At 44.6% G+C, this 21,435-nt stretch overlaps 1 protein-coding gene across 5 annotated transcripts in view; it reads right to left on the bottom strand.

Annotated features, from left to right (window-relative positions):
- Window positions 1-21,435, bottom strand: part of LOC135047335 (bile acid receptor-like) — a 116,030-nt gene that overhangs the window by 15,032 nt on the left and 79,563 nt on the right. For all 5 annotated transcript variants that reach the window (XM_063955441.1, XM_063955442.1, XM_063955445.1 and 2 more), the window contains 2 exons: window positions 17,347-17,486; window positions 5,221-5,325 (listed from right to left, as the gene is read on the bottom strand). In XM_063955441.1, coding sequence (XP_063811511.1) covers window positions 5,221-5,325; window positions 17,347-17,486 — 245 coding nt within the window. The remainder of the gene's footprint in view (window positions 1-5,220; window positions 5,326-17,346; window positions 17,487-21,435) is intronic.

The raw sequence follows: 21,435 nt of genomic DNA, 5'->3' as shown, positions 1-21,435 counted from the left end.
AGTGGCATTATCACTTCTTTTTTCCTGCTACTGATTCCTCTCCCTATGCAACCAAGCACCTGACTTGCCTTTCTCATTGCTTTGTTGCATTGCTTTCCTGCCTTCAAGTCACTTGAAATAATGACTCCTAAATATCTTTCCTCCTCAGTAGTTTCCATTATAGTACCCTTGATACTATACTTAGCCTTTGGGTTTTTGAGACCCAAGTGCATGATTTTGCATTTTTTAGCATTAAACTGTAGTTGCCACATTCTTGACCATTTCTCAAGCCTACCTAGGTCATTAATCATTTGTTTTACCCCTCCCGGTGTGTCTACCCTGTTGCATATCTTTGCATCATCTGCAAAAAGGCATATCTTCCCTTCAATACCATCTGCAATGTCACCAACAAAGATATTAAAGAGAACTGGACCAAGTACAGATCCCTGGGGTACTCCACTGGTAACATTTCCCTCCATAGATTGCACTCCATTAACTACGACTGTCTGTTTCCTATCCTGCAACCAGGTTCTTATCCATTTAGCTGATTTATAATCCACCCCCAGGCTTTCAAGTTGATTTAGCAGTCTGCGATGTGGGACAGTGTCAGATGCCTTACTAAAGTCTAGATATGCTACATCTACAGCTCCCCCTTGATCTATTATTTTCATCACAGAGTCAAAAAAGTCAATAAGATTTGTTTGGCATGATCTCCCACCAGTAAATCCATGCTGTTTTGGATCCTGTAAGTTGTTTGATTTAAGATATTCCACTACTCTTCTTTTATTAGTTTTTCCATTACTTTCCCTACTGATATAAGGCTTACTGGTCAGTAGTTACTTGCTTCTTCCTTGCTTCCACTTTTGTGCAGTGGAACTACATTTGCTCTTTTCCAGTCCTCTGGAATAGCACCTGTATTTCGTGACTGGTTAAATAATTCTGTTAAAGGTGTAACCAGCACATCTTTTAGCTCTTTGAGTATCCTTGGGTGTATCCCATCTGGTCCCATTGATTTTTCCACTTTTAGTTTTGAAAGTTCTGTTAGGACCTTCTCCTCTGTAAATGTATTTTCATCTACCTTATTTTTATGAATGTCCTTGCAACTTAACTGTGGCCCCATCCCTTCTTCTGTAGTAAATACTGAGCAAAAATAATTATTTAGGTGATCTGCTATTGCCTTGTCTCCCTCCACCAAATGCTCACTCTCTGTCTTAAGTCTTATTATTCCTCCATTTGATTTTCTCCTTTCACTTATATACTTAAAAAAAGTTTTGCCCCCTTTATCTACTGACTGGGCCATTTTCTCCTCAGCTTCTGCCTTTGCACATCTGATCACTTTCTTAGCATCCTTCCGTCTGTCCAGATACACCTCTTTGTCGTTACTATTTTGAGTCTGTTTGTATTTCCTAAAAGCCATCTTTTTTGCTTTCACACTAGTTGATACTTCTTTTGTGAACCACACTGGCTTCCTTTTCCTGGTGCTTTTCCTAACCATTTTGATACAAAGGTCTGCTGCACTTAGTATTGCACTTTTCAGTTTTTTCCACCTCTCCTGCACTCCTTCCAAGTTCCTCCAGTCTGCCAATGAATCACTTAAACATCTCCCCATTTTTGCAAAGTCAGCATTTCTAAAATCCAACACCTTTTGTTTTTGTGTGACAGGAGTTGGATCCTGTCTTTATACTAAACCATACTGCTTGATGATCACTGGATCCCAGGTGCTCACCCACATATATATCAGATATCCTATCACCATTTGTAAGAATTAGATCTAATATTGAGTCTTTGCGAGTGGGCTCCCTCACCAATTGCTTGAGAGATGCTCCCTGTAAGGAATGTAGAAATTTGCCACTTGTAGCTGAACTTGCAAAAGACCCCTCCCAATTTACATCAGGTAAAGTAAAGTCTCCCATGATTATGACTTCTCCCTTTTAAGCCATTTTAGAGATGTCCAGCAATAGGTTCCTGTCCAAATCCTGCCCCTGGCATGGTGGTCTATAGATCACCCCAATGCGAATAATGTCCTTCTTCCCAGTTTCTATGGTGACCCAAAGGGCCTCAGTTTTGGCTTCAATATTTTGTATTAAAGTAGCATTTATGCTTTTTTTCACATACATTGCTACCCCTCCTCCTATTCTTCCTATTCTATCCTTCCTAAATAAATTGTATCCTGGTATAGCTAAGTCCCAGCTAGTTATCCTGGAATCAGTATGTAATGTATGTAATACTAATGGCCGGGATGCCGACCATCAGTATACCGACAGCGGCATCCCAGCCACCAGGACGCCGGTAGTGGGGCGAGCGCTAGCAAGCTCCTTGCGGGCTCACTGCACTTGGTACGCTGCTGGCGCGGTGGCTCAGTGCGCTCTCCACAGGTTATGTTCTCCACTTTATGGGTGTCGTGGACACCCATAGAGGGAGAAAAGTCTGCCGACATTGTACCGCTATGCGGGATCCCGACATCGGTATCGTGATCGCCAGGAACCCGTGCAGCGGTATCTTCACCGCTTCTCGTTATCCCCGCCCATTAACACACATTTCTATTAACACAGTACATATATATGTGTTTATCGAAAATATCTGTACTCCGGACAGGTTTATTATTAATTGATATTTTACGGAATAATGCACCACCTTCTGTACATTATGGGTCGATGGATCTGCAGTGCTTTACTAAAAGCAAATGAACATGGAATATTTTGTATTTTTGCACATATTACCAATTGTCTACTTCTGTGTGTGGGGGTAGCATATGCATCTAGTCTGCTACAAGTCATCACCAACAATGTGTACTTGTACCTGCCTGTATAAAGTATTATATAATCAGAACACACCATTATTGAACTTAACCTACACCCCTTCACACCTTTATTCTGCCTTTACGGTCGTAAGTGTCAAAATTCATGTGACTCTACATTCACATATTTGGGCGCACTCATTTTCTGAGCATGCACAGCCCAACTATATGTAAGATTAGCTAAGTAAACAGATATTCCACACTGCATCAGCCTCATGAGTATATTAGAGCAACTGAGAAGGTCAGTGACCATATAAATGGGTGAAGCTATAGACAGAGTGCATTAACTGTGTCTAGATTAAAGATGTCCAAGAAACCTATACTAAAGGCGGCTACACACTACCCGATTCTGGAATGCCGGCAATGGACGACTATATCATTGAACAATAATATATCATTCAATGATGAACGTTATCATTCAACGATAATGTTCAGTGACATCACCGCCGGTATTCCCGAACATGCAGCTTCGCCCGACATTGATGGGTTGAGCTGCATGTCTGCTCAATATTGGTAATCGATGAATGGAGTGCGGAGCGTGCATCGTTCATCGGTCACCAATATTGACCCCATACACACTGGATGTTATAAGCCTAAAAATAAACGATAACGACATTTATGTCGTTACCGTTTATTTTTTAGGCTGAAATCGCCTAGTGTGTATCCCCTTAAGACTTATAAATGTATAACTGGGTAGTGTTGCAACAAAATGGGTGTAGTACGGTATGCCGGTGGCCGGGCTCCCGGTGACCAGCATACCGGCGCCAGGAGCCCAACCGTCGGCATACCAACAGCGTGGTGAGCGCAAATTAGCCCCTTGCGGGCACGTGGCGTGCTACGCGTGCCACGCTATTTTATTCTCCCTTCAGGGGGGTCGTGGACCCCCACGAGGGAGAAAATGTGTCGGTATGCCGGCTGTCGGGATTCCGGCACCGGTATACTGTGTGCCGGGATCCCGACAGTCGGCATACTGAAGACCACCCGTTTAAATATATCCAATAAGAGCTTTAATTAGCTAATTGGGTTTTATAATGTAAAATATAACTAAAGGTGTTCAATTTAATAATAGTTGTTTCATTTATATTATATTATATTATATTTTAATATATTGAAAATAAATAGCTTATCGGTGACTCTTAAATGGAATCCATATTAAATATTGTTATTATATGTATTTCAGAGAAGACATTGCTCCCAGTTTGGAACTCCAACACAAGCAAAACAGAGTTGACTTCTATGTGTTAACAACCCTATTAATACATTTTGCATGGTATAGTATGTGCTGTTTGAGGGCCTAATTCAGATCTGATCGCAACAGCAAATTTGTTAGCTAATGGGCAAAACCATGGCCCTCATTCCGAGTCGTTCGCTCGGTAATTTTCTTCGCATCGCAGCGTTTTTCTGCTTAGTACGCATGCGCAATGTTCGCACTGCGACTGCGTCAAGTAATTTTGCTATGAAGATAGGCCCTCATTCCGAGTCGTTCGCTCGGTAATTTTCTTCGCATCGCAGCGTTTTTCTGCTTAGTACGCATGCGCAATGTTCGCACTGCGACTGCGCCAAGTAATTTTGCTATGAAGATAGTTTTTTTACTCACGGCTTTTTCTTCGCTCCGGCGAACGTAATGTGATTGACAGGAAATGGGTGTTACTGGGCGGAAACACGGCGTTTTATGGGCGTGTGGATGAAAACGCTACCGTTTCCGGAAAAAACGCAGGAGTGGCTGGAGAAACGGAGGAGTGTCTGGGCGAATGCTGGGTGTGTTTGTGACGTCAAACCAGGAACGACAAGTACTGAACTGATCGCAGATGCCGAGTAAGTCTGAAGCTACTCTGAAACTGCTAAGTAGTTTGTAATCGCAATATTGCGAATACATCGTTCGCAATTTTAAGAAGCTAAGATTCACTCCCAGTAGGCGGCGGCTTAGCGTGTGTAACTCTGCTAAAATCGCCTTGCGAGCGAACAACTCGGAATGAGGGCCCATGTGCACTGCAGGGGAGGCAAATATAACATGTGCAGAGAGAGAGAGAGAGATTTGGGTGGGTTATTTTGTTTCTGTGCAGGGTAAATACTGGCTGCTTTATTCTTACACTGCAATTTAGATTTCAGTTTGAACACACCACACCCTATCTCTGCACATGTTATATCTGCCTCCCCTGCAATGCACATGGTTTTGTCCATTACCTAACAAATTTGCTGCTGCGATCGGATCTGAAATAGGCCCTGAGAAGTTAAAATCAGTTGAATTACTGTTATGCTGAGCCTGGTGATGGATGTCTTGTGGCTGTTTTCACGTTGAGTGCAGTCTTAAATTTTTATGCCAGTATGTACCACAAAGCGTTGTCCTTAAATTCATAGAATTAAATCATTTTTCTGTATTTGAGATTGTAGTTTTCTGGTAAAATAAGTATATATAATAAACCAATACAACAATAATTACTTACACACAATGTGTGGTCATCTAGCGGGATGCCATACTTTTGATAGGCAGTGACTATATGATCAATCAATTTACAGTCCTCAGCTGTCAACTCCACTCGAGATGCTACCTGTTAAAATTAACATACATGATATATCAGATATTTGTACATAATGTGTAAACTTGAGACATTTAACCGTAGTATCAAACATACACATTACTGTTTATATTATTACAGTGCAGTATTTCTTTTCTTATGTCAGCTGGCAATTGCTGTCATGTATATGTTCAAAAAGTTACTACATCCAAAAAATATTTTAGTCCATGTCATGAATCTTTTCCTATGCAAAGACATATTCTGATTTTTTTCAGAAAAATCAACAGAACTCAACTTGAAGCTGTTCTATATGTTTATATGAAGGTAGACAGATAAATAGATAGATAGATAGATAGATAGATAGATAGATAGATAGATAGATAGATAGATAGATAGATAGATGTGAGGTCTTTTGTGAGGTTGCTTTTTTTTATTCACTAATGGTGGCATGGTAGCCATTTGGGAGTGCTCCAGGCCCACTGCTTGAGATCACATCAATGGTCCCAAGTGGTGTGGTCTAGCAGCCTATCCAAGCCTCATAATTCTGCTCCCTTGACAAGTGTGGTGGGCATTTGAAGACTTTTAAATACACCTCACAGAATCACTGACCATGGGCTGCCAATGCTCCCACAGCTCCCCAAACTCCAGCCACTAGTCCCAAAATCTGTGCAAGGCCCTGTGCAGAGTAGATCTGCTCTCCACAATGAACAGATGCACCTGTTTTGTAAGCCACCTCCACAGCTCATCCTTTTGTGGGTCCCAGCTATTTCTAGCTGGCCAGACACCACGTCACATTGACTGCAGGGGCAGTTGCCAGGTAACTGGGACTCCGCTGGCTGCTCTGTTCTTTGGTCCCGGCTGTTGTCTAGCAGCTGGCACCATTGGTCCCTGCTCCTGATAAAAGGCAGCCAGCCCTGCACAGCTGGCCGGTGATAGGTTCTGAGTTCCTGAACTCCTGTTTCCTGTGCCTGATACCACTCCTTTGTCTTGCCTTGCCTAGCCCTGCTGAGTACCTAAAGACTCTAGAGTTTAGTGACTGAACGATAACACCTTGTTCTTGATGCTTTAGTATTTGCTCTGTGTTTATGCATATACTTTAACTGTGGATCCCACCTGTGCCTGATGGCATTCCTGGCTAATTACTCACTACAATCCTCGTATTAGACTGCTATGTAAACTCTGCATACTTAATGCTTTGGATGTCAACTGTGAGTTCCTGTGTTATACTTTATCTCTGCTGCCTGAATAAAGTACTGAATATATCTTAATTACTGTGGGCATTCCTTACCAACAGCAAGTACTGGTTATGATCTGTGTATTCATCCATCAGCTGCTTCTCATCTTTGCTAAAGTATTGTGCTGGACTCCAGAACTCACATTACTCTCTAATGGTAAAATAAACATCTATAGTCTGCTTATCACTATGCTGAGAGATCCCTGCTATACTTAGCTTCAGTATCTATCCTGAACACTTCTAGTATTCCACAGTCAAATCTCATGTTAACTGTTTCCGTACCATTCTGGTTTTGCCTGCAGTTACCACTCCAGATAACAATAATCTTGCAGTCTTAAGCCAATTGAGTAAGCCCCTACTGCTAGAGGTTTAAGTCCTGGTGGTCACCTAAGTACCGGTGTGTATGGCATACACTAAGGGAACAGTGGGTGGCTGAAATAGGCAGAAGACCCTCTAGGGGTCTTACACAATTGAGCTGGAGTTCCCTAACAACCAGACATACCATGAACCACCTTAAACTGTGACTGAAGGTGCATATAGTAATGTTCTGCCATCATGGCCCATACTACCTAAATGTCAAGGAGACTCACTGAAATAGTGGTAATCTCCTTAACTCCCTAAAGAGTCTAGTATTCCCCCTATGACAGGGGTTGCAACACAATGATGACACCACCATTCTCTGCACACCGCGGAGAAAACACTGGGGAGAAAATGAAAGAGACTTTGTGCCCAAGGATGAACCAAGTGGAAAAGAGATAGTTAGTGGGGGTAATTTAAGACACAAGAAAAGAGGAGTGTGCAACTGCAGCATATTTTTAATGCAATCATGCCTACGGTAAAACTTCTACAGGATCTATACTAGAGTGAGAGGGGCAACCCCTAGATGTGACCTGAGGCCATCTCATTGGTAAAGCCAGGGCTGGATTAAGGGCTTCATGGGCTTGGGGCTGAACTTGTTTAAGGGCCTATTTTGAGAAGCAGAGAGGGTGTGACCAGGGCTGTGTGGGTGTATCCAGTGCCATGTAGACCCCTATACACTATCAGTCCCAAAAGTGCAATAATTGTATAATTTTGTTTGGAAAATAGAAATACAATTTAATATTTAAAATTTATGTCCGACCATGTGGCCAGCTAGTGGCTGGTCATCTTCATGCTGTCATGATGATGGACCTCTTTTTATGTGGAGGGCCCCATTGTTAATCTGGCCCTTGGTATTGCCATTGTCAGTACAGTGAGCTTTTCCAGCAATTAAACAGCAGTAACATGTGGTTACATCATCGGATCTGATTTGAAATAAATAAATAAAAAGGTATAAAATCCACCAAGGCTGGTATTGCAGTACTTTATTCCTCCCACTCCCATAGTATTTCCATTCACAATGCATGTAGCCCAGTCACTGAGAACTCTGATGCTTTCCAGAGACCAACCTGAAGCCTGTAGCCTTTGTCAAAGCATAAAACCTTAATTTTGAATGATAAAATAGCTTTTAAAAAAAACCAATAAAATAATTTGTAATATATTCAATTCATTCTATTTTTGCATCTTTTTTTAAATAAATCCTATTTGTAGCAAAATGTATTACTTTTAGTTATAGCTACATCTAAACATTTTATCTAATAGCAGTTATATTCATTATAAATGTTGTGCTTTGCAACTGTTTGGGGTACAAATAATAATGCAAATGAGGGCGTACCTAGGTATTGTACCTACTGTTCTATGGGATATTGGAATCACTAGCGCTCTTTAGCTGAACAAACAGCGTCTTGAAAGATGAAAAGGTAAATGTAATAGCTTGCACGATGTGAGTTTGCCCTTTAAAGCATCGAGCAGACTTGACGGAAAGTCACTGATGCCTTTTCTATCACATTTACCCCATAGGGCAGAGGTTCCCAAACTGTGTGCCGTGGCTCCCTGGGGTGCCTCGGGACACTTGCAGGGGTGCCCTGGGTTGGTGGTCCAGGACCAATTCAAATTATTCATGGTCAATATAATAGGCAAAACCAGTGCTGGTGGCTGCCAGTCATAAAATATGTGGCCAAACAGCAGCAAATCTTGTCCCTCACCACACAACTGACCCTAAGGATGACATATAAACGTGATCTACTTAATGTAATATTTCTTTCTCAATTTCTCAATAAGAAATATTTGGCCTAGGGGTGCCTGAAAAAAATTCTGATATTCTAGGGAGCCGTGATTCAAAAAAGTTTGGGAACCACTGCCATAGGGTTTAGTATGTGAATGACATATACCTATGTGAGAAAGCACAGAGTCCTTTTAAACCCAGACTAGGTATGAATGATTGATGTTTGATGAACAATGATCTTTTGGATCGATACTGGATAATTACTTGCAAATCGATACTGCACAAATATCGTCTGGGGAAAATGTTTTTTTATTTTTTTTATTTGACAAATTTCTTATTTGGGCGTACAAACTGGAGAACCTCTTCATTGACAGAACACAGAAGAACTATTTGACAAATTTCTAATTTGCGCATACAAACTGGAAAACCTCCTCATTGACACAACACAGAAGAACACATCTAAAGATGGAAGCAGTGCAAACAGGTCTGTTTTGATTCTACCAATATACTGCATTGCCTGCATTGATTGGAAGTTGGACAAAGATTGAAACCTATGTATCGATATATTTAGTACACTGTAGCTAGAACAACCTGGGGAAATCAGTCAATGGAAAAGGCATCAAAACTATTGAGTATAGTAATACTTCATCCTGAACATTATATTTTTCCCATTGCTTGGTATACCTGACTGTAGCTTTCAGAGCCCTCACATGTTGAGGAGCACTAGATTTTGTAGTCCTCCCTGCAGAATAAACCAACATGACTATGTGTACTTCTCCCTCCACGTTTACACCCAAGCAGCAGATTCATGTATGATAGAAGGTTATGTTAGTCACATTACTGTCATATTATTAATATCTTACTGTGTTGACTGTGAATACATCATATTAGTGTGAAAGAAAAATCACAGAGAAACAACCCAAATCAGCTGGTAGGGGGAGTATACTGTGATTTATGTCCATGACGCACCCAGACAGAATTACCTTCATATTACATGCCAGGAGGACAGGGGCGTAACTCCCAGGAGGCAATGGAAATGCCTGCATCTGGGCTCCAAGCCCTGAAGGAGCGCCTGTATGTAAAGCAGCACCTGTGTGGTTCCCAGCAGGATCCAAGTTTGACCACTGTTCTTCCAACAGAGCTCTGTGGTGCATCCGCTGTTGTAAAGTTAATCAGTTCTGTCCCAGGAGTCCTGCTAACACCTGCAATAGGGGACAAGCAAGGGCGTAGCTACCATAGGTGCAGGGAGTGCAGCTGCTATGGGGCCCAGAGCTGAGAGGGGCCCACTTTGGGTGAAATGCAGGGGCTATTACAAACCTTTGGCTTGGGGGCTTCAGTATATCTAGTTATGCCCCTTTACTTGCTCACTGTAATGTGGTATAAAATGAAATAGAGGGCATTATAATGTTTCATAATTTCAACTGGGAATCTGTAATGTGCACAATATGAAGTGGAGGCACTATAGTGTGGCGTAATATGAACTGGGGGTGCTTTAATGTGACATAATATGAACTTGGCACACTGCATGTCATAATGTGACTTGGGGGTCACCATGTTGGATAATGGGGGTAATTCCAAGTTGATCGCAGCAGGAATTTTGTTAGCAATTGGGCAAAACCATGTGCACTGCAGGGGAGGCAGATTTAACATGTGCAGAGAGAGTTAGATTTGGGTGTGTTCAATCTGCAATCTAATTTGTCAGCGTCCGGGGTCTTACCGGAACGCTGGGGCCGCGGGGCGGACTTTACGGGCGGGCGGGCAGCGGCGGTGGAGGGCTGCGGCGCTGGGTTCAAGGGTACAGGCAGCGGTAATGGCGTTGAGGGGGTCCGCTCGTGGCGGCGGGACGCCGCTGCAGCAGCTCGCTCTCGCTAAGCCGTTGCCTAGGAGACCAGGGGCAGTGAGCAGCATGTTGTCAGAAAAGGTCTGCATTACTGGGCGCCGCCATGTTGGAGACCAAGTTTCTGACATCATTCCCGTTCCTAGTTTTCCAGCCAATCCAGGGAGACTTCTTCCTATAAAAGGGGGCTGGTTTAGGACAGGGATGCCAGTGCTTCAAGTTACAACCCTGTTGTAGGTGCTTTAGCCTGTGCTCCCAGGATTCCTGCTGTATTCTGGTACTTCTAACCCTGCTTTGCCAGTTCTCAGTTGCTGCTGCAGTTTTCCTGTTCCTAGCCTGCTGCTGCCCGTGGAGACGCTCTTGGAAAACCCGGTTCAGTAAGACCCTTTGGGCACGGACGACCCCGGGTCTCTTGCCTCATCCTCCAAGCCACAGTCCGCAGATTCTTGCTTCCAGCCAAGTCCTCGAACCACCATTCACAGTCCTCAGTTCGTTATCTCCAGCTTCATCTTTCAAGCCACAGTCTACAGTTCTCAGTCTTCAGTCACGACCCAAACTACCGTCCACAGTTCTCAGCTCCTCTACCGCAGTTTCATCTCATAAGTCGCAGTCCACGGTTCTTGTCTTCAGCCTCGTTTTACTCTCACCCACAGTTCCACAGTTCTTTGTCTACGACCACGTTCTCAAGTCACCGTTCATCAACCTCAGTTTTCTGTACATAATAAATACTTTCCATTGACTCTCAAACTCCGCCTACATCCTTCATTGCTCCGTATCCCATGTAAAGGAACTATATCCAACCCCCTCATTTTGTTCTTCCCCAGCCTGCTACCTCCTTGGGCAAGTCTCAACTGCCGGATCCCCAAACTTTGCTAGACGTGACAGTAAGCACTGGCCCAATGGATTCGACGGGTGATCAGGCCTCAGGAGGAGATTCAACCGCAGATATCTGGTCTCGCTTAAGTAAGCAGGAGGCCACACAATCTCAAATTGTGCAGTTCATGCAGAGTATGTCCGAACGTCTCGATTCTCTCTGTGTTGCCATGACGGCTCCTCAAGTTCCTACAGCTGCTCCCACATTAGCACCTCCGGTTCCGCTTCCTCCTGTGCCAGGCCCACTTCCACGGTTGCATTTGCCATCTCCCAGTAAATTCAATGGGAATCCAAAGCAATGCCGTGGGTTTCTTACCCAGTGTGAAATTCAGTTCAAACTACAGTCGGCCAGTTTCCCATCAGCACGAACCAAGGTAGCCTATATAATTTCTTTACTTACTGGGCAAGAGTTGGAATGGGCGTCACCATTGTGGGAGAGGTCGGATCCAATCCTGTCTAACTACTCAGAGTTTGTAGCCGCCTTTCAAAGAATCTTCGACGAACCGGGCAGGACTTCTGCTGCCTCATTGGAGATCCTGCGCCTGCGTCAGGGCACGCGTACGGTCAGTCAGTACGTGATCCAGTTTCGTACTCTCTCCTCTGAACTAAACTGGAATGAGGAGGCTCTCATCGCAGCTTTCTGGAGCGGTCTCTCCGAGAAGATCAAAGATGACCTCGCGACTCAGGACGTACCTGATAAGTTGGATAAGTTAATTTCCCTATGCAATAAATTAGACTTAAGATACAGAGAACGCTGTATGAAGAAATCACGGTCAGATCGTCCCAGGCCTCGAGTCGTTCCTCCACCAACACCATCAACTCCAACTACTGAGGAACCCATGCAGATCAATCGTTCCCGTCTTTCCAACGAGGAATGTCAGAGACGGCGACAAGGGAACTTATGCCTGTACTGTGGTGCATCTGATCATTTTGTTAAATCTTGTAGCCAACGTCCGGAAAACGCCCGCTCCTAGCTTGTGCCGGAGAGGTCAAGCTAGGAGAATTCTCAGAATTACTTGCCAAGAAACAGTCAGTCTTGTTAACCCACCTGGAGCTTCCTTCTTCCTCTCTTCTCATCCCTGCACTACTCGACTCCGGAGCCGCCGAAAGTTTTATTACATCAGCTCTGGTCAAACGTTCTGGGATACAAACGGTACGTTTGGATCGTACCATCTCAATTACTGCTGTGGATGGAAGTCATATTCCTGAGGGAATTATCACTCTTCGTACAATTCCTCTTAAGATGAAGGTTGGAGCTCTTCATTCGGAAAACATCTCTTTCCTAGTAATTCCCAAAGCCTCTCACGAACTGATCCTAGGATTTCCATGGTTAAGTAGACACAATCCCCACATAGATTGGCAAACCATGGATGTTCTTTCCTGGGGACGAAAATGCTTCCAGAACTGTTTGCTCTCTGTAAGACCTCTCTGCTCTTCTAGTCCTTCCAGCCTCCCTGCAGAATACCAGGCCTTCCAAGATGTTTTTAGTAAGCATGGGGCGGACACCTTGCCTCCGCATCGCACTTGGGATTGTCCCATTGATCTGGTACCCGGCAAGCCTCCTCCCCGAGGTCGAATCTACCCGCTCTCACTCCCTGAGACTCAGGCCATGTCGGAGTATATCCGGGAGAACTTGGAAAAAGGGTTCATTAGGTCATCCACCTCTCCGGCTGGGGCGGGGTTTTTCTTTGTCAAAAAGAAGGATGGGGGTCTGCGGCCCTGTATTGACTATAGAGGTCTCAATGACAATACAATTAAGAACAGATATCCATTACCTCTAATTCCAGAACTGTTCGACCGTGTTAAAGGAGCTACTGTATTCACTAAGCTGGACTTACGGGGAGCCTACAACCTTATACGTATTCGCCCAGGTGACGAATGGAAGACGGCTTTTAATACCCGCGACGGCCACTACGAATATCTGGTAATGCCTTTCGGCCTATGTAACGCCCCAGCCATCTTTCAAGAATTCGTTAATGAAATCTTCAGAGATCTCCTCTATGACTGCTTGGTGGTTTACTTGGATGACATCCTCATTTTTTCTAGGGATCTGAAGACCCATCGAGAACAAGTCAAAGAAGTTCTAACTCATTTACGGAGGAATCAACTATTTTGTAAGCTCGAGAAGTGCACCTTCGAAGTACCCACGATTCCATTCCTCGGTTACATCCTTTCAGGGCAGAAATTGCAGATGGATCCCGCTAAAGTCCAAGCGATTCAGGATTGGTCGCTTCCAGCTTCCCTTAAGGGAGTTCAACGTTTACTGGGGTTAGCTAACTTCTACCGAAGATTCATTCAGAATTATTCCTCTGCTATAGCCCCCATAACAGCATTAACCAGGAAAGGAGCCGATCCAGCCAAATGGTCTCCAGAGGCTTTAGAAGCCTTTTCATCGTTAAAGAAGGCCTTCATGACCGCTCCTGTTCTTCGACAACCTGATCTCAGTCGTCCGTTCCTGGTGGAAATCAATGCCTCCATGGTAGGAGTGGAAGCAGTTTTATCTCAGCTCTTCGACTACAAGAAAGTCCATCCTTGTGCGTTCTTCTCGCAAAGATTCTCCCCCGATGAGCAGAATTACGCTATTGGGGAACAAGAATTACTAGCAATTAAGTTAGCCTTTGAGGAGTGGAGGTATTTGTTGGAGGGAGCTCAGCATCCAATCTCGGTAACCACGGATCATAAGAACCTCCTGTATCTACAGTCAGCCCGATGTCTGAATCCACGTCAAGCAAGATGGGCACTCTTCTTTACCCGTTTCAACTTTAAACTTAGTTACCGCCCAGGGTCCCTCAACAAAAAGGCAGATGCATTATCTCGTTCCTTGAGTTCTGAAGAACCCTCTGACCATTCAAAAGAACAATACATCTTAGACTCCACCTCTTTTTCAGCAACCAATACCTCTCCACTTCCTCCTCCAGGAAAGATCTTCGTTGCTCCAAATCTTCGCAAGAGACTGCTTATATGGGCTCACTCCTCCTTCTTGGGCCATGCGGGTGGTCATAAAACGCTCAAATTCATTCAGCGCTCCTACTGGTGGCCTCATCTCAGGACTGATGTACAGGAATTCGTGGCTGCCTGTCCAAAGTGTGCTCAGCATAAAAGTCCTAAAGGTCCTCCAGCCGGGTTACTTCATCCGCTACCTGTGCCGCAAAGACCATGGACACATATTTCTATGGACTTTATTACTGATTTGCCTGTGTCTGGCGAACGGAACACCGTATGGGTCATAGTTGATCGATTTTCTAAAATGGCACACTTTGTTCCCCTGGCCAGTCTTCCATCAGCATCCCAGCTGGCAAAATTATTCATAGCAGAGATTTTTTGTCTCCATGGATTACCGCAGGAAATCATATCTGATAGAGGTCCCCAGTTTGTGGCCAAGTTTTGGAGATCCCTATGTTCTGCTCTTGGCGTGAAATTGAATTTCTCCTCAGGATATCATCCTCAAACGGATGGTCAAACAGAAAGAGTGAACCAGGACCTGGAGACATTTCTGCGTTTATTCATGTCCTCCTCTCAGGACGACTGGCTGGACTTCCTCCCATTTGCAGAATTTGCCCATAACAATCTTTATCACTCTGCCACAAAATCTTCTCCATTTTTCATTAATTATGGTTATCATCCGAAAGTTCCTGACTTCCAACTTCTGCCTACACTCGAGGTTCCTGCCGCAGAGTCAACACTTAGACAATTTACTGAAACCTGGAAACAAATTCACAAGGCCTTGCTCAAGACATCCAAGAAGTATAAGACCTACGCAGATCTAAAGCGAAAAGCGGTACCAAGTCTTAAAGTGGGAGATCGGGTTTGGGTTTCCACACGTAACCGAAGATTGAAGGTTCCTACTAAGAAGTTTGCTCCCAGGTTTATTGGGCCCTACCCAATCTAATGAGTTTTGAATCCTGTGGCTTACAAGGTGAAGTTACCTCCACATTTAAGAATCCCTAACGCTTTTCATATTTCTCTCTTAAAACCGTTGGTACTCAATCGATTCAGAGCTGCTCTACCCAAATCACCCAAGATCCAGTCAACACAAGGAGACGAATTTGAGATTCATAAGATCCTCGACTCCCGCAGTACCTAGTTGATTGGAAGGGATATGGACCTGAGGAAAGGTCCTGGGTAGAGGCAGAGGACGTCCATGCCCCAAGACTTCTTCGGACATTTCATGCCAAATTTCCAGCTAAACCTTATAGGTGTCCGGAGTCCACCCGCAAAGGGGGGGTACTGTCAGCGTCCGGGGTCTTACCGGAACGCTGGGGCCACGGGGCGGGCTTCACGGGTGGCCGGGCAGCGGCGGTGGAGGGCTGCGGCGCTGGGTTCAAGGGTACAGGCAGCGGTAATGGTGTTGAGGGGGTCCGCTCGTGGCGGCGGGACGCCGCTGCAGCAGCTCGTTCTCGCTAAGCCGTTGCATAGGAGGCCAGGGGCAGTGAGCAGCATGTTGTCAGAAAAGGTCTGCATTACTGGGCGCCGCCATGTTGGAGACCAAGTTTCTGACATAATTCCTGTTCCTAGTTTTCCAGCCAATCCAGGGAGACTTCTTCCTATAAAAGGGGGCTGGTTTAGGACAGGGATGCCAGTGCTTCAAGTTACAACCCTGTTGTAGGTGCTTTAGCCTGTGCTCCCAGGATTCCTGCTGTATTCTGGTACTTCTAACCCTGCTTTGCCAGTTCTCAGTTGCTGCTGCAGTTTTCCCGTTCCTAGCCTGCTGCTGCCCGTGGAGACGCTCTTGGAAAACCCGGTTCAGTAAGACCCTTTGGGCACGGATGACCCGGGACTCTTGCCTCGTCCTCCAAGCCACAGTCCGCAGATTCTTGCTTCCAGCCAAGTCCTCGTACCACCATTCACAGTCCTCAGCTCGTTATCTCCAGCTTCATCTTTCAAGCCACAGTCTACAGTTCTCAGTCTCCAGTCACGACCCAAACTACCGTCCACAGTTCTCAGCTCCTCTACCGCAGATTCATCTCATAAGTCGCAGTCCACGGTTCTTGTCTTCAGCCTCGTTTTACTCTCACCCACAGTTCCACAGTTCTTTGTCTACGACCACGTTCTCAAGTCACCGTTCATCAACCTCAGTTTTCTACCTCTGCTCTGTACATAATAAATACTTTCCATTGACTCTCAAACTCCGCCTACATCCTTCATTGCTCCGTATCCCATGCAAAGGAACTATATCCAACCCCCTCATTTTGTTCTTCCCCAGCCTGCTACCTCCTTGGGCAAGTCTCAACTGCCGGATCCCCAAACTTTGCTAGACGTGACATAATTTGCAGTGTAAAAATAAAGCAGCCAGTATTTACCCTGCACAGAAATAAAATAACTCACCCAAATCTAACTCTCTCTGCACATGTTATATCTGCCCCCCTGCAGTGCACATGGTTTTGCCCAACTGCTAAAATATTTCCTGCTGCGATCAACTTGGAATTACCCCCAATGTGTACTGGTGAACCTACAATGAACTAGGGCTCTACTGTGGGGCATTACATTAACTAAGGCACTACTACTGTATGGTTCAGAAAATGAACTAGGACACTATTATGGGGCTGAAAGTGAAAAATTGCTGTGGATAGGTGTCTCTAGAAGCATTGGAACATTGGCCCCTTCAAAGTTTTGCTATGGGGCCCACAAAGTTCTGGCTACGCCCCTGGGGACAGGACAGCTCCCACCTGGTACTGCTCAGCCTGCACTGCAGCAAGTGACTGTGTACCTACCGTTGCTGCTGAACTGTGACATGGGACCCAGTGGTGAGCACTGATTCTTTGGTAGCAGGAGCCCTGCCAATTCACTGCAGGCTCCGGTCACTGTAGACCATCTGGGGGCACTATCTATATAATTATGGAAGTTGTGTATTTTATATACACATACCATATTTGTTTTCCCTTTTTTTTTTTAAAAAGGGTGGCCTCCAAACTCCAACTTGCCTCCAGGCGACTGGGATGAACTTACTGCAGGTGGATGAAAGTGTAGAAATGACTACAGTCTAACTCTCCAACAGAATGGGTGTTTAAAAAAGAAAACAGTTCACACCTTGGCTGACTTTGTTGTTGATGACACATGTCTGCTGTCACTTCCATCATCTTCCACTTTTACATTACAAAAAATTGAGCTATTTTGCTTGTAGTTTTTCCGGAGCCTCTTTGACTTGCACTGGACTTCAGTTAACAAACCTAATATATACAGCAAAACTGGATCATTTACAATAAAAATCAGAACAATGCAGCATTTCATAGAAAGCTCACTAAAATAATACATGCATTTTAAGTACCCACAACTTTTTTTTAACCTAAAATGCTTTGATATACTTTTATTATTTAAATTAATAAAATAAGTGTAGCACCTATTTACTGCTTGTAAAACAGATGATCTGAGTCTGAACTCTCTAATCAGTTTTTTGTGCCTTTTTTTAAAATAGGTATGTAGTAAATGTGTTAGTTAAAACTCCTCTACTGTATTGTACAGTATATGCACAGAAGTCTTTTATATCTCAATCTGTAATTTATGTTCATTCAGCATTGTTTATTATTTATTACCTGTTATTTATATAGAGCACACATATTCTGCAGTGCTTTACAGAGAATATTTGGCCATTCACATCAATCTCTGCCCCACTGGTGCTTACAATCTATGGGGGTCATTCCGAGTTGTTCGCTCGTTGCCGATTTTCGCTATGTTGCGATTTGTTGCTAACTGCACATGCGCATGGTACGCAGAGCGCATGCGCTAAGTTAATTAACACAACACTTAGTAGATTTGCTGATGTTCGAGCGACGCTTTTCAGTCGCACTGCTGATCGGTGAGTGATTGACAGGAAAGGGGCGTTTCTGGGTGGTAACTGAGCATTTTCCGGAAGTGTGCTAAAAAAACGCAGGCGTGTCAGGGAAAAACGCAGGAGAGGCTGGAGAAATGGGGGAGTGGCTGTCCGAACGCAGGGCGTGTTTGTGACGTCAAACCAGGAGCTAAACGGACTGAGTTGATCGCAATCTGTGAGTAGGTCTGTAGTTACTCAAAAACTGCAAATAATTATTTAGTAGCAGTTTTGCTAATTTTTCGTTCGCAATTCTGCTATGCTAAGATACACTCCCAGAGGGCGGCGGCCTAGCGTGTGCAATGCTGCTAAAAGCAGCTAGCGAGCGAACAACTCGGAATGAGGGCCTATATTCCCTATCACATGAACACACACACACACGTTAATTTTATTGGGAGCCAATTAACCTACCAGTATATTTTTGGATTGTGGGAGGAAACCGGAGTACTCAGAGGAAACACACGCAAGTACGGGGAGAATATATAAACTCCACACAAGTAGAGGCATGGTGGAAATCAAACCCATGACCTCAGAGCTGTAATGCGGTAATACTAACCATTACACTGTCCGTGCTGCATGACAGGAGTAAGGTTTTGCGTGCAGTAAAGATGTGTAAATCACAGCAACATTTAGAGAAAATGGTGTTTCAGATATGTACAGAGATGCAGACTTCCCGTGATACAATGTTTGGGCTTCACATTTGCTTCACCATTCCATGTAATGCAATTCTGTACTTTATTTGAAAACCAATATATGAACTTAAAGTCCATCAATAGAGCTGAGAAAATGATGGGCAAGTCTTTCTGCTTGGTGGTGTGATGCAGAGAAGAAATCTGGGTGCAGAATCATGTACATTTTGAAGCCAAATGTAGAAAGAGTTGAATATTGAACATAATAATTTAGAAAATGTAACTTCGATTTCCGCAGAGATAATTTCACAGCTAACATGCAATTTGTGTATTTCACTTGTGTAAATTAACATACAGTAGCTGAACTGGCAACCCTTAGCAGAAACATGTCATTCCATTTGTCAGCATCCGGAGTCTTACCGGTACGCTGGGACCACGGGGCTGGCTTCCTTGGCGATGTGCGGGCGGAGGTGGGCTACTGCGCCGAATCCGCGGGCAGCAGTAGCGGCAGTGAGAGGGTCCACTCATGGGTCGCTCTTGCTGAGCCGATGCTAGGAGACCAGGGGCAGTGAGCAATGTGGCTTTGCAAAAAGGTCTGCATTACTGGGCGCCGCCATGTTGGAGACCAAGTTTTAAGCATAGTTCCTGTTTCTTCCTGCCAATCCAGGGGAAGCTCTCCCTATAAAAGGGGGCTGGTTTAGGACAGGGACGCCAGTGCTTCAAGTTACAACCCTGTTGTAGGTGCTTTAGCCTGTGCTCCCAGGATTCCTGCTGTATTCTGGTTCCTCCTGATCCTGCTTGGTCGGTTTTCTGTTGCTGCTGCAGCCCTGCCGTTTCTAGCCTGCTACTGCCTGTGGAAGCGCTCCTGGAAAACCCGGTCCAGTAAGACTCTTTGGGCACAGTCGGCCCCGGGTCTTCTGCCTCGTCTTTCAAGCCACACTCCTCAGATCTCCTTCACCAGCCACGCCTTTGTACCACCAACCACAGCCTGCAGATTATTATCTTCAGCTTCGTTTTCCAAACCACAGTCCTTGTCTCCAGCCACGTCTTCAACCACCATCCACAGTTCCACAGTTCATCATCTACAGTCTCGTCTTTCAAATCACAGTCCACAGTTCTTCGCCTCCAGCCACATCTTTAACCACTATCCACAGTTCTGCAGTTCATTAATCACAACCTCGTCTTTCAAGCCACAATCCGCAGTTCTTTATCCGCAATTACGTTCATTAACCATCGTGCTCCAGCCTCGGTTCTCTACCTCAGCCCTGTACATAATAAATACTTTCCATTGACTCTCAAACCCCGCCTACATTCTTCATTGCTCCGTGTCCCATGCGAAGGCACTATATCCAGCCCCCTCATCTTGTTCATTCACAGCCTGCTACCTCCTCGGGCAAATCTCAGCTGCCGGATCCTCAAACTTTGCTAGACGTGACACCATTATATTAATAGCCTTCCTGGGATTATCTGGGGCTTGCGGCCCCATAACAAAACTAACCTGATCTAGGGTAACCAAATGAGGAACAAGGGGTTGAACCTAATGACTATCAGTAATGCGTAAAATTTAATGGAAGTTATTCCGAGTTGATCGCTCGCTAGCAACTTTTTGCTGTGCTGCGATCAGATAGTTGCCGCTTATGGGGGAGTGTATTTTCGCTTTGCAAGTGTGCGAACGCTTCTGCAGCCGACGGCACAAAAAAGATTTTTGCAGTTTTTGAGTAGCTCTGGACTTACTCAGCTGCTGCGATCACTTCAGTATTTTTGGTCCCGGAATTGACGTCAGATACCCGCCCTGCAAACGCCTGGACATGCCTGCATTTTTCCAACCACTCCCAGAAAACGGTCAGTTGACACCCATAAACGCCCTCTTCTTGCGAACGGCTGTGCGAATGGATTCTTTGTTAAATCCATTGCCCAGCACCGATCCTCTTTGTACCCGTACGACGCGCCTGCGCATTGTGGTGCATACGCATGCACAGTTTTGCTGAGATTTAACCTGATCGCAGTGCTGCAAAAAGTTGCTAGCGAGTGATCAACTCGGAATGACCCCCATGTCAGAGCTGAGAAGTGTTATGAAAATGCGACTTTAACAAAAGCCTGGATCCTTCCCTAGTTTTGGAATCACTACTATCCGGGCTTTAAGCATCTCAGAAGGAAAGGAGTCAGCTTCCAACTCCCCCACCAGTATGGAAATTAACTGTTTTTGGATAGCAATATTGAAGTTGCTAGAGTAGTCATCAGGTCCAGGGGCTTTATCTTTTTTAAGGGACTTTGATCGCAAGTTGAACTTTGACATTGGATCAAGTAGAGTTAAGGGCCTCAACAATCGAAGCAGTACAGGTACAGTAGGTGTAAGTTGTTCAGAAAATCAGCAGTGGAAGCAAAGGTAGGTTGTCATGTGGAAGTAAATTATCACCTCAGCAGAGCATAGGCTGAGACTAAGGTCACATCTATAATCTCCAATTTTCAAACTAGGATGCGGAATTGACCAGAGCAGTCAGTTATTCCATTTTAAAAATGATAATATATGCATAAGCTATGAATGTTTATTCGGCAAGTCTTATTACAGCTTGAATTGGTTGCCTATTGTGCATGGTGATTTGGTTTGCATGTCTTTAGGAGTACCTAATTCTGGCTAGGTTATATCATGAATATTACGTAGTTACATAGTAATACCCCTTT

The sequence above is a fragment of the Pseudophryne corroboree genome, chromosome 2 (genome assembly GCF_028390025.1).
Source record: "Pseudophryne corroboree isolate aPseCor3 chromosome 2, aPseCor3.hap2, whole genome shotgun sequence".
NCBI classification, from domain to species: Eukaryota; Metazoa; Chordata; class Amphibia; order Anura; family Myobatrachidae; genus Pseudophryne; species Pseudophryne corroboree.
The sequence above is the reverse complement of the archived record's forward strand: the minus strand, read 5'-3'. Positions and strand labels throughout refer to the sequence as shown.